The following is a 13647-nucleotide window of genomic DNA, read 5'->3' as shown; positions in this document are numbered from 1 at the left end:
TGGGGGATCCAGTCTGGGCCCTTGATAGTGGGCCCAGACAGCAAGGGGACTCCATTCCCTCACCTTCCTGCCTGAGCCTCTTAATTGGCAGCAGCTGCTGTCTTGATTTTGCCATAGCTGAAGCTTCAGGGGGAGGGTTGTGGTGGAACAGAGCCCTTTCACCTTATAAGCATGGCCTGGCTCCTCCCAATACCCTAGCCAGGGTAGCTGGGAGCAGCCTGTGAGACTGCATGCTGCTCTCTCTCCCTTCCCCTCTCTCCCTCCTGGACATGGCAGGGAGTTGTGCTGGAGAGTGAGGCAGCACGTCTAAAATACGTGCTGGCACTACTGTGCAGTAGCACTGATTACCATGCATTAAGTTTAGTACCTGTTATAACAGGTGTTAAACTTAAGGCACCGTAATTATGGTGCATTAATGCGTGTGTAAATGGTGCCCACTGTTAGATAAAAAGAGGCTGAAGATTCACCTTTGTTAGCTATGTATTGCTTTTATTTTTTTCATCAACATCTCCCAGATTATGGTGAGGGAAGGAACTTCATGATAGACTTAACTTAAAAAACAAACCAACCTTGAACACCATTTATGGCGGAGTTTACATAACTTATCTTTGTGCCTTGATTTGGAAATACTGTTAGTTGTCAGAGGTGTGGCAAGAGGTGGGGAAAAATATTAATCTGACAAAACAGCTGAGGAAAGAATCAAGAGAGGAGCAGAACTCCATGTCAACCATTGCAGGTGCTGGATTCAATTTCTGGAGCTTCATTATGACTTTGCTGAGATGCATCCTCATTCAGATCCTCTTAACTTATTCTTCCCAGAAGGAAGGTAAGATGCCAAATGAATCAGCATTCAACAATGCTATAGCTTAGCTCTTGCTATAGGGGGATAATAAGTATGGCTAGTGAGGTCCAAAGTCCAGAATAATATTTCCTATCTCTGCTGAACCATTTACTATGCAATTGTACATTAAATTATGGCTATGGTGGATTAATTTTCTTTATATATTAAGGGTCAATCTATTATACACAGGATAAACTGTTGATTATCTATGTAGATCTGTTAAAACGAGTACATTTTGTGAGTATGAATTATTTATGTGTATAAAAGTATGCAGGATAGGTTTTAAGATAAAATAGCAGTTGAGCTCTAAATAGGAAGAGAAAAGTGAAAGCACTGTCATTTTGGAATTGTTGAGGTGAGTCAACATTTTAAAACTACATGAATTAAGTTTTTTAAAGATACATCTACGTGGGATGAGATTTTCACACCTACCTGCAGAATTTGATACCCTTTCTGTTTTTAAGTCTAAAAAAACAACCAGGAAAATGTAATCAGTTGTTTATTTCTAGTTGACAATGAGGGTGGCTCAATTTGTGTGTCTTGTTTGTGTAGTGCGAGCATGTGAAGAGCCCCCTGATATTGATTTTGGCTACATCGTAAGTGGTGAAAAATCAGAATACGTGGAAAGCGACAGAGTGCAGTACCGCTGCTACCCTGGGTACACTCTGATTCAATCCGAATGGATAACATGTAATGGAAGCTGGACCCCACCTCCAAAATGTCTAGGTACTTTGCAAGTATATTGTTTGAGAAAGGCTTTGTCTTTGGGTTATTTAATAGAAATACATGTAATCCTCAGTAATTAATTGGAGGACAAGGAATCTACAGCCACTAATCTTGGGCATGCAATCATTTGTACATACGTTAACATGCACCTGTGCCCATACATGCACCTCCCCCCACCCCGATAAATATCTAACATAAGTAATTTAACCCTTTACCTTTCTATTGCATATATCTCATAAAGCACCATGGAGTAACATTTTCAGTCACAGCCCTAAGACATATCTATGTTTTTACTTGGAACTTTTGATACTTTCATTATATTCACAAGTCAAACATGTAATTTGCATTCTGTCCACACACATACATACACTTACAACTTTGGGAACTCTGCATATGGCTACATCATACAGTCCATCAGGAGTTCAGCAATGTCAATCTCTACCCTTCCAGTAATGGTGGGAGATGATAAAATACTCTAGTAGTTACTTTCTCACTTCCCGTAGTTCAAATCTTGCATGGTTTCTCTAAGTCTCTTTGGTCATTCCCATCTGTCTCATTGCCTACAAAGTCACTTCACTGGATTACCTGTCATCCTGTGCTTGTTGTTTAAGATTAGTACTCTAAATTGTGGCAAAAGATTTAAAAAGAGAGCTGGGTGAATCAGACTTTTGCATGTATGGAACAGAAAGATTAGTAAGGAATAATATATTTTATTTTTTCCTCATTTCATTTAGCCCCTTGTACTATCACAAAGCAGCAGCTGGAAGACAAAAATATGTTTTTACGCAGTGGTCGAAGACGTACGGTTGTAATTCAGAGTGCTCAGATTATAGAGTTTTCCTGCAGCAAAGGCTATAAACTTACCACTCCTTCTGTCAGGGCATGTGTTGATGGGCACATACACTTTCCATTGTGTATATCAGGTAAGAATGAGCTTACTTGAGTGAATTATTTAACTTGGTGTAATTTAAAATAAAGGTAATGTAAGATAGAGTGAAGCTCAGAATATAGAGAAGATAACTAGCTATGGGTAATAGCAGACTAATGGGAAAATTTGAGTCAGAAAATCCAAGAAAATATTGGATAGGAATGTAATAATTTTTTTCTTTGTGTTACAAGGTTAAAGTCAAACTAGCAAGGATCTCCTTCAGAAACCTTCAGACCTCACAGGTTCTGAGTAGCTTCGTTGCCACTGGATATAATGAATATTGACAGTCCTCAGTCCTTATGTACGAACAGGTTTTGTTCATGAAGATGAATGGGTGTCGTCATGGCCCCATTAGAGTAGAATCATCGTCTTCACTGGGGCAAGGGTTTAATCTGATAAACGTATTGACTGTCATGCTTCCTACAATAATGTCTTACAATTGTAGACTCCTTTATCCTAAAACTGCTGTACAAATGATGACTGTAATCCATCAACCCTTCCTCTCATGAATAATCCATGCTTTTGAATGCAGTGCTTGCAGTGGCATTCTCCACTGTTGGATGTAGCTCACATGAAATTTGAGTTTGTCTTTTGTTTGTTTTGATTCTGCTTAGAAATGGGAAAGAAATGTGGACACCCACCTACTATTGCTAATGGTGATATAACCACTTTTGCCCTAAAAGAGTATGCTTCTGGCTTCTCTGTGGAATACAAATGCCAACGTTTTTACACACTGACAGGGCAAAATACATCTTTCTGTAACAATGGAAACTGGACCAAACCACCAGTTTGTTTGGGTAAGATACCTCCAACAATAATCTTTTTTTTCAAGGCACAACAATCACTAAAGGTCTCTACTTCTACATATAAGTAAAAACCTTTTTTATTTTTCAGGGGTTCAAAATATTACTACAGAAGTCAAATTATAGTAGGTTCAGGGTTAATTAGCTCAAACAAATACCCCTGCAGTATCCTTTTACAGTCCTTGTAAGCTCCAGGACAGAGGGAACCCTGTGGCATGGTACTCAAGGCTTGTCCTGCAGCTGACGTTGCTGTCTCTCTCCCTCCCCACTCTTTCACTGTTCCTTCATTCCTCCACATGTGCAACTCTGATACCAGGAGAATGTCATGGCTCACTTCTGCTTGCTTCCCTCAGTCTCCCCCTCTGTCTCACCATGGTATAAATATTAAATTTGGAAAAACATTAAAAGATTTGCTGCAAATTTTGAAATATGACACCTTCCACCAAGATTTTGACTAGTTTGAAGACTGGAATACATTGAATACATTTATTAAAGGTATAAGCCATTTAGCAGTTAGATTAAATTCACACATTATTAGGTAGCAGTGAGAGGTTGGAATGACACAAAATATGATGTCCAATACAGAATCTAAAGGAGAATCACAATAGAGGGACCATAAAAAATGGCCCCATAGAAGTTGTATTAAGGGGTTGTCATAGACCACCAAGAACAGACTGGGCAGTGGATAGCAGTCTCTTTAAACTCATGGGAAACATTTTAATTAATTATGGGGAATTTTAGCTTCCCTCAATAGACTTAATTACTGATATTATTCTTAATGATAGGGCACAGACACTTTTGGATTAGGGCAATACTGTGGAAAATTTAATTTTTAGCATGTAGGAAGGATCTTACAGAAGAGCTTGTTGTTGAAAATAATCCTGGATATAGTTGTTGTGAGCTGATTTTTAGTTCATTTTAAAATGCCAAGTAGAGAAATCTAGAATTAAACAGGGGCTTTGGGCTTCAGAAGTTTGAGAAATGAGGGGAATTTGGTTAGGGAGGGCACTGGATTTGGGATCTTCAGGACTGAAATGGCAGAGGCATGGGATTACTTCAGGTGCAAATATTGTCTAGAGCATGCATCCCAAGCAAGAGATGAAAAACGATTGGAGAGAGAATACAGACCTGCTTAGATGAAGATGCACCTCAAACGTGCATGATTAGAGGTCAAGAGAACAGGCCTTATGAGGAGAGGCTGAGAGGCATAGGACTCTTCAGCCTAGAGAAACGAAGGCTCAGGGGTGACTTGGTGGCAGCTTTTAAGTATATAAGGGGTGTGCATCAGGAACTGGGAAAATGTCTGTTCAACAGGGCACCCCAAGGGAAGACCAGGTCTAATGGTTACAAACTGCAAATGTCTATGAAATCTCCTGCTCAGCTCTCTTTTCCAGGCTCTCTTCCCTAGGAGCCTTTAGCTTCCTATGGTCAGCTACTAATCTGTGTCAGCTGCTCAGTCCTCCTAGGCAGCCTGCAATCAAGCTTTACTGTCTTTAGCTTTGGTCACTGCCAAATGGCAGGCTCCTACAGCCAGCAGAGTGTAAGCTGCTGCAAGCATTTGCCAGCCAGCCTGCTATAGTAACCTACACCTGTTACAACACAGAGTGATTTGACTCTTAGAAGGAAGGTTAGCTGGTTCCTAATTCTTTTGAGGGCAAAAAGGTAGCAAGATTCAAAAAGGGAGTTGACTTTTCTGTATCTAGCAAGAATATCTAGAATTATATTCAATAAGGCCCAAACACTTTTGAAAGAATAACAAATTTCATGTTTAGCCCATTTAACAAATTGTGCTGTGAGGGTTTTATCTCTTGCTTGGAACTATCTGTTACCAGCCCACTATCAGCAGCACAACAATAGACTGGAAGGACTTTGACTCTTATCTAAAATGGCAATGCCCAGTTCCTATTCAGATGTATTTTTTTATGACAGCTTCAAAGGAAATGTTTAACTATTTGGAAAACCTGGTGATATTTTGTTTGGTGCTTGTTGCTGATATTCAGGACCTGTCCATGAGTCTCTGCACCATCCCAATTTCACTTAGGCTCTCACAATAGAGACCTACAAGGTATATAGATCTCTGCAAAAAGGTGAATTTCCCCCCCTCAAAACTAAAAGAATAGGTATTGGGCTTGGGGCCTATTAAGGTCTTCACTGCACAATTCACCGTGGTACCCAGGTATCTAAGGGTTTGTACACACCACACGATTTCCCATTTACACTGCTGCAACTGCTTTGTTGTTACAGAAGCACAGACACAAAAAACTTTATATAATTCCTTGGGACACGTCCTAAATATTTTAGTTAAAAATTGTTTTAACTGTTTTTTTCATCCCTCATTTTTTATTTTGGCATTTCCTAATAGACTTTCAATTTTAGCTATGCTATGACTGCAACACCGGAAACCTATATAAGGTGTAAGGTAATATTTTGTAATATGACATCTTTTCTGTGTACTCTGTGCTCTCTTAGCCTAATAACAATATGGAAATCAAAGATTGTTGTTTTCCCTCATACTAGAGCTGTGTGTTGTCAGCATGGCAGAAATGCAAAGCTGTGGTATGGAGCTGAGTGGGAGTTCTAAAGGAAAACAATACATTCACCATGATGCACTTGTTGAGTTTGTGTCATTTGGGGTATGCACTTTAGGCTGTGCAAAGCTTCAGTCCCTGATTTGATTTGGTGGAGATTTGGCCTGATTCAGTGGCCAAATCTCTGAATTTGAATCAAATGAGGAGACCCTTTAATCTCTCTGAATTGAATTTGAATCCTCTGAATCAATTTGGAAAGATTTGATGATTCAGACATAGACACAGCTTTAAATGTTTTTTCTACGTACCTCAAGGTAGCAGGTGGCTGATGCATATTGCAATGCTGGGGCACATGGAGAGTCCCACAGGAGCATGGGGGCCTCCTCAGCATACTCAGCAGCAGACTCGGAAGTGGACGAGGAGCACTTCAGGTCCACCAGGGAGCATGCTTGGGGGCCTCCCTGCACTCCCCCTGGTTCAGCTACTGGTGCCTCCTAGGTCTGGGGGTGCACCCAGGGTCCCCCATGGTGATCGCCAAGCCAGGAGAGCATAGAGGGCCCCCCAGCATACTCAGTGGTGGGCACAGAAGTGGACTGGAAGTACTTCTGGTCCACTTCTGGGTTCGCAGCTGAGCATGTAGGAGACTTCCCCCCCCCCAGTGTTCCTGTGGGATGCTCCATCCACCCTAGCATCGCAGTTTTCACAAGCCATGCCTGGTATGTCAAGGTATATGGAAAAAACATTTAAAGCTGTGTCTATGGCTGACTTGCTGATTCTCCGAATCAGCATTGAATTTTCAGATTCAGATTCGTTTGAATAGAATCAGGACAGTGATCCAAATCAATTAATTGAACCACTGTCCCCTATTTAGGCTCAATCCGAATCGAATACGGCCCATTTTGCGCACCCTTAATGTACTTCCTGCACTGTTGTATGCTTCTAATTTTACTGTGCAGTGTCATTCAGGCCAAATTTCTTATCCCCAGTGCAATAAAGGTAAATATTCCTTTCTTAAAGTATTGTTTTCTGAGACATTCTTAACTGATAGAATTGAATAAACTTCCAATAGGTCTGAAAATTATTGCAAATATAGGAAAAGGACGTGTGAAATGATCAGAATATAACCTATGTTAATATTGTTTAATTAAATCTCCTCTTATTTTCTGAAGAGGGCTTTTTGTTCAGAGAACGGATTTTTTAAAAGTTCAATATAGGTTTATTCACGAATGCTCCATTATTGTATTTATCACAGCTGTCATTGAATAGAACTAGTGTTTAAATGAAATGTTTAATTTAGACACATTTAGACACACAAACTTACTTTTCAGAAAGCAGACACCCAATTGTGGAATTATGTTTTTATATAAAATTCCTCCATGGATTGAAAATTTGCAGAGCAACAAAAACCTGATAGTGTTTATAGGCAGCTGAGGAGACAGCATATTACTGTCCAGAGTTTTGGCTATTCAAAGTGTGAGTGGGGAAAGAGGAAGGGAAAATCCAGACATAACTTAAAGCTGTTAAAACTCAACTCCAAATTGTGCATACAGAGTCCTACAGGGAGCACTCTGCCAGCGAAGGACTAGATGCAGGGAGGTGCAGCAGGCAGCAATGGCTCCAGGACTGTCTGTGCTAAAACCAACTGCTGCACGGGGAAAGGCCTCACCAGTGTGTAGGTCTAAAGTAAGACCCTTTTACATCACTGTACAAGTATCAAAAGATAGTTCCAGGAGCTTAAAATGGGCTGTAAGTGGGAGCCTCTTAGAGGGCAGAAGCAGTGTCCTCAGGGCATGTTTCTCAACCTGCCAAGGCTCAAAGATGAAACTTGGTTCCATAGTGACATAGAGATATAAACAAATATTTAGCCATGCTGGAATTCCTGTAGGTCTCTATATACTTGGATTTTTCACCTAACAAATGATAACTAATGATTTGGAGAAGTACTTACATCACCTGACTCCCTGTTAAAACCCTATACATTGGAAATCTTCCTGGAGCTTTCAGAAGAGGCACAAGTTCCTCATTCTGAGAGTTGGTATTTCAGAACAAGCGACAGTAACAAACTGCTAGCCCTTGGTACACTTTCTTAGTGATCTCCCCTTTTCTCCACTGAAAGCATGTTTCTCTTTTGATTTTGAGGTAGCTAAAAAGAAGTGAGAGGTTTGAATTTTTTTGGTGGTTTGAGGTTGGGAGCTAAGCATCTTCACCACAATTGTGCTAATCATAATCAACACGCAGTGTGAGAAATCAGAAGATGGGAAGCAATTGCAAATGTTGGTTTCAGAGAGAAGTAAAAGCTAGATTTCAGCAGCAAGCCTACCCTTAGTATATTTAAAGCTGGGGTTCATTTAATTTTCCAAGTACTACTAGTAACTTGTTGGATTTTTTTACCAAGCACTCACTGTGAGATTTACTGACCACTTATACTCTAGAGAATTTTTGCAGGTTTTGTAACAATGTTGTTTTAAAATTAGCTGTCTTTAGTGCTGTGCACCGTATATCAAAGGAATAATTAAACATGGAACTTGTGGGAGGGTTAAACTCATTTTAATCTGGTGTATGGATCTTTTTAGAAGTGCAATGTGGAGTTGTTCCAAGTGTTGAGAATGCTGTCATCAAAGGCGAAGCAAGAGATAGCTACAAGTCTGGTGAAACAGTACGTTATCAGTGCCATCAAGGTTTTAGTATGATTGGAGCACCAGATATTACCTGTAGAGGAGGGAATTGGACCAAACCACCTACATGTGCAGGTACATCATGTGGTTTGATGAATTCTAAAGAGCCTTGTTAAACTTTCATGATAATATTTCTCTTAGGAGTACTCCAACACTCAGTAATGGATCAGACAGAATGTATAGGGGATGATCCATTAGAATGCTTACGGTACGTGCCTGCTGCTGAAGGACAACAAGGGGGAGAATGATTAAGTTATGAGCTGTACTCTACACCTTGTACAAGCTCAGAAAGTAGCCAACTCATACACTGCTTGTGTAACATGCAGAGGGGACCATGCTCCCCCATAACTTGGTGTTGTCCATGTACTTGGCCAGTAAACTCTTCACCTCCACATCCAAATCATTGATAAAGTTGTTGAAAAACACAGGACCAAGCACTGACCTGTGAGGGACACTACTGGCCACTTCTCACAGGATGACACAGATTCGTTCATTAGAACTCTCTGGGTCCTACCCCACAGCCAGCTTCCTATCCACCTAACTGTCGAGCAGTTAAGCCTACAATCCTCCAATTTTCTCCTGAGAACATCATGGGATACCAGATCAAAGGCCTTTTGGAAGTCTAGGTATACAGTGTCAACCCCCTCTTTCTTATCCAGGTGGCAAGTTACTTGGCCATAGGAGGAGATGAGATTGGTAAGACAAGACCTGCCCATGATGAAGCCATGCTGAATGTCATTCAGAATCCTACCTTCTGCAAGCGTATCAGACATAGACTCCTTAATGATTTTTTCCAGGATTTTCCCTGACATAGAAGTTAGGCTAATTGGCCTATGGTTGCCCAGGTCCTCTCTCCTCCCCTTCTTGAAGATGGGCACAACCTTGGCCCTCTTCCACTCTTCAGGGACCTCCTCTGAGTGCCACGAGTTATGGAAGAGTTTTGCCATGAATTATGGAAGAATTTTGCCAGAGATCCCGTGATGACTGGCCAGGTCTTTCAGCAATCTCAAATGAAGTACATCCAGTCCTGCTGACATAAATGTCATAAAATGTTGTGTGTGTGTGTGTGTGTGTGTGTGTGTGTGTATCTATCTATCTATCTATCTAGAGATATATATTATCTAGATGGATAGATATCACCTTCCCGATATTTTAAATAATGAACATGCAAAGTGCCCATGTTGGTATGGGAGCCATTACTGGCAAAAATGAAACACAGAGACATGAGGTTCCTTCACTGAAGTTTTTTTCCTTCAGGTCCCAGAGACCTGCAGAGTGTCATTTAAGCTCAAGTTTTGGAAAGAGGATAAAACGTACAAATGATTTATCTGTAACTAACATGGCCTTGCTTTTGGGTTTGGGATTTAGCTGTAACTGTCATGATAGCTGTAAATAACATGTCCTTGCTTTTGGGTTTGGGAGCAATGGGAGAGAGTATGTCAGAGTCTGGGTGACACAGATACTTTGTTCCCAACCAGGAATTACAAGGGGAGCACTGCAGACACGTTTTTTGGTCACAAGGGGCATGTTTACATGAAACACTGCCTGCACAGTCTTGTTATTACTGCGCAGTAACAATGCATGGAACAAAGTGTGATTCAATGCTACTATGTAGTAGTAATGAGCTACTGTGCAGTCAGCATCACCTAAAAGCCATTTGGTGATGCTGCTGGGCAGTAACTCTGGATACTGCACAGTCATTTAGTACTTGTTTATACAAGTAGTGTATACAAGTTTATACATGAGATACTGCACAGTCAGCATCTCATGTAGATGCAGCTAAGGAGTAACAGACTATGCTGTGTTGGAGACATTTTCCTTTTCCTTCCTTTCTCTTTCAACCCTATCCAGCACCTGTCCCTTCAAGGAACAGAAGTGTAGGCAGAAATGGGGAGACCTGGACTTTTTAATTACTCAAAATAATCTCTTTTGAATTGAATTTCTTGCCTCCTGTATTCCATTCAGATCCCATTCAGAACTATGTTCAACTGCAGTAGCACATGGTGTTAAGTTTTGATCTTTAATAGGACATGACCAAGAGTCTGAGATTATCTCTTATTAAAACACGATAGTTTCTCTTTGTTGGAGTTTGTAGTTTTTAGATCATGAAATAATCTTCTCTGTATCATGACTAAAAATAGGATTGGCTGAGCATTAGATGGTCTAAACAAAACGTACCCACACTTAAGGGAATATCCTAAGTTATTAATTTAACTTGAGGTTCTTCTCCCTGTGCTTACAATGTCTGTAAAAGTCCTTGCATCTCTTTTCAGATGGTACATGTGCACCTCCACCTGACATTGCTATGGGTGGGATTCTGGAGACGAAAAGACTGAGGTATTTTCCTGGTGAGAGGGTGGATTATCAATGTCAGCATGGTCTGAACCTTACTGGATCACAAACACTAACATGTATGGAAGGAGAATGGTCACTAGCAGAACCACCAGAATGCAGAGGTATGTTTACTTAATAGACCTGTAGGAAGAAATAATTCCTGATTGGAATAAAAAGCTTCTCTTTCTCTCTCTAGCATTTATTTCTCCATATCTCTGTTTCCTTATCAGAGGAATAACAAAGCAGCTGGGCACTTGGGACAGCTACCACACATAGGTTCAGCCATGACTTCCAGTTGCTGTTGCCAGTATAGTTGTGTGGCAGCTTGGCAGCTGTTATTTTTTGTGCCCCCTCTCCTCCCAAATTGGCATGAAGGGCTAACTTGGTCACCCTGCCTCAATTATGCCACTGCTCTTTATTGTGCACAAATGTATCATCACTTGAAAGCAAGAAAAACGAGATTATTCTATTCTGTGATATTTTGTAGCAATAGCAAGAGAAATTTTATACCAGCATCCTATAGAGGAAACTCAATTTTTGAGATCCTTATTATTCCATTTGTGATGGTTTGTGAGATGACAATATCTGAAGAAGGGCTGTGGGACAAATTGTGGCATTCCTACAGAGTAGTACCACTGACTTCACAAACTGCTTAATGTTATGGCTTGGTTTACAGCACAATGTGAAGAAATGTTGAAGCTTTCTCTCTCTAGATGTGGTCTCTAGGCCCAGAACCTGGCCCCATGAGATTTACTAATACATTAGATAATATAGGAAAAAACCTGGTGGAATCCTGGCTCCACTGGAGTCAGGGAAGATATTTCTGTTGATATCTATAGGCAAATAACTTCATTCCTGAGCTCTCTGAAAGTAAAAAAAACCCAAACAAACAAAAAACCAAAAAAAGTAGCATCACTCTGTTCTTTATTTATTCCAGATGCTACTGGAAAGTGTGGGCCCCCACCTACCATTGAAAATGGAGATACAATTTATTTTGCATTGCCATTCTATGAATTAGGTTCAGTTGTGGAATACAAATGCAAAACTACATATGCACTGGTGGGATCTCGATTTGTTAGATGTGACTTTGGGCAATGGACAAATCCACCAACTTGCAGAGGTAGGAAAAACTTTTATTAAATGGAAAACAACAGTGAAGTGTTCTAGTGTGGAGATTTTCCATGTTAACACCCAGTTTGGGTGTCACAGATTCTGATTAAGTTTATCAACTTGAGTTAGACAGAATGTGTGAGAGGCAAACTCTGATCCTCAAGGTAGAGTCTCAGGGGCATCGGTCCTACCATCCCTTGCCCTGTGGCAAAGTGAAATAATAATGAGTAAGTGGCATTTATAACTAATTACTCTGAATTAATTATTTTAGTTTTTAAAAGATAAAATCAGGTATTCACCACCTCCTCCCTCCCCAAAAGTTTTCCATTTTAATAGAAGCAATTACATTCATTCTCCAATATATTCTAATCTAAAAGAGTTGTTATAATGAAACTAACATTTACAATAGGGGAACTAATTTATTCAGATATATGTAAATCACAGCAGATGTGGTAAAATGAAGTTGAAGAATGTATGGTAGAATATGCAAATATTGTTTTTTGTTCGTCAGTGAAGAGTGGATATGACACTGTCCTCCTACTCAACATAATCTAAATTGGTTTGAAGACTATTCTGATAACTCTACCCCACATCCTTTTTTCTTAATGTTTGCAGCGGTCATAAAGGGACTCTTAAAAATACCCCCATATGTCTTTCCTGTTCCTTCAGCTACATCCTTTCTCCAATCTTTTTTCAGAACCATTATGGAAATATTTCCTAGCCTGAAATGGAAGAGGGAAGACATAAATATCAATAACTGTTTAACTAAGCAAAACCTCTGGGGACAGGATTTATAAAATAAGGTTGAAGTGATGAAATTCCAATATCAGATCCACATTAATCTCCATTTTCCTCTTACCAGAGCCATGTGCAGCATCTACAAACGAGATGGAGAAAAACAATATTAGGCTGAAATGGATGCATGGAGACAAATTGGTTGTTTCATCTGGAGATGTTGTTGAATTTGAATGTAAACGGGGATATGTGAATGATCCAACATCTCCTTCTTTTAGAGCTTGGTGCCTGAGGGGGGTATTGATTTATCCTAAATGTAAGCTCAGAGGTAAGTGATTTCCAGTGATCACACAGTTCTGGTAATTCATTAAGCATTTATCAGATTTTTATGTGGACATTTGGGGTTAAAATTATTCATGGACATATGACAGAGTGGTATTGCAGCACCATTGGGCTTGTTGTGTATAAACCCAGAGGAAATCCTTTTTCCTGTCTCAGGCAGGGTACAGTCTTTCTTGTGTGTTTAGACAAATGACAGGTGAAAGGGGCAACCAAATGAAAGTAAGATGATAGGAGTATTACTTTAGCTTCAATAATCCAACCTCTCTCCTCTGGGCTTCTGCTAGTATTGAAATGCATAGACAAGTATTGTAAACATCCTCCTGTCTTGCTCAAGTGTTCTGACCAGCCCCTTTGCATCTTAATGTGCCTGACTTCTATTGTCATTTGCAAATCTACAATTTCCCTCTGATTTTCTGAGCTCCATTTATGCTGTTAGCAAGTTCAGCCTTGGCCAAAACTTTCTTAGGAAACCTTCTGACCCATGGCATTTATGTTATAGTGGTCATAGCATCAATCCATCTATCTTTTCCAGATAAGGAACTGAAGGTGACTAAGAGTACTGCATCTGGACTTATTAATTTGCCCATACATGTTGTAGCTTCTGACCCAACAAAGATTTTGATTT

General features: G+C 40.1%; 1 protein-coding gene across 1 annotated transcript in view; it reads left to right on the top strand.

The window, feature by feature from the left end:
• The first annotated feature begins 538 nt into the window (after window positions 1-538).
• The window catches only part of LOC102569729 (complement factor H-related protein 5-like), a 40712-nt gene continuing 27603 nt past the window's right edge, over window positions 539-13647 (top strand). Inside the window, exons 1-8 of the mRNA XM_014604775.2 lie at window positions 539-826; window positions 1394-1567; window positions 2302-2490; window positions 3110-3292; window positions 8400-8576; window positions 10775-10957; window positions 11773-11955; window positions 12808-13008. Of these exons, the coding sequence (XP_014460261.2) occupies window positions 721-826; window positions 1394-1567; window positions 2302-2490; window positions 3110-3292; window positions 8400-8576; window positions 10775-10957; window positions 11773-11955; window positions 12808-13008 (1396 nt within the window). The 5' untranslated portion in view covers window positions 539-720. The remainder of the gene's footprint in view (window positions 827-1393; window positions 1568-2301; window positions 2491-3109; window positions 3293-8399; window positions 8577-10774; window positions 10958-11772; window positions 11956-12807; window positions 13009-13647) is intronic.

This window comes from Alligator mississippiensis, chromosome 5, assembly GCF_030867095.1.
Source record: "Alligator mississippiensis isolate rAllMis1 chromosome 5, rAllMis1, whole genome shotgun sequence".
NCBI classification, from domain to species: Eukaryota; Metazoa; Chordata; order Crocodylia; family Alligatoridae; genus Alligator; species Alligator mississippiensis.
This window is presented reverse-complemented; position numbering and strand designations above follow the sequence as displayed.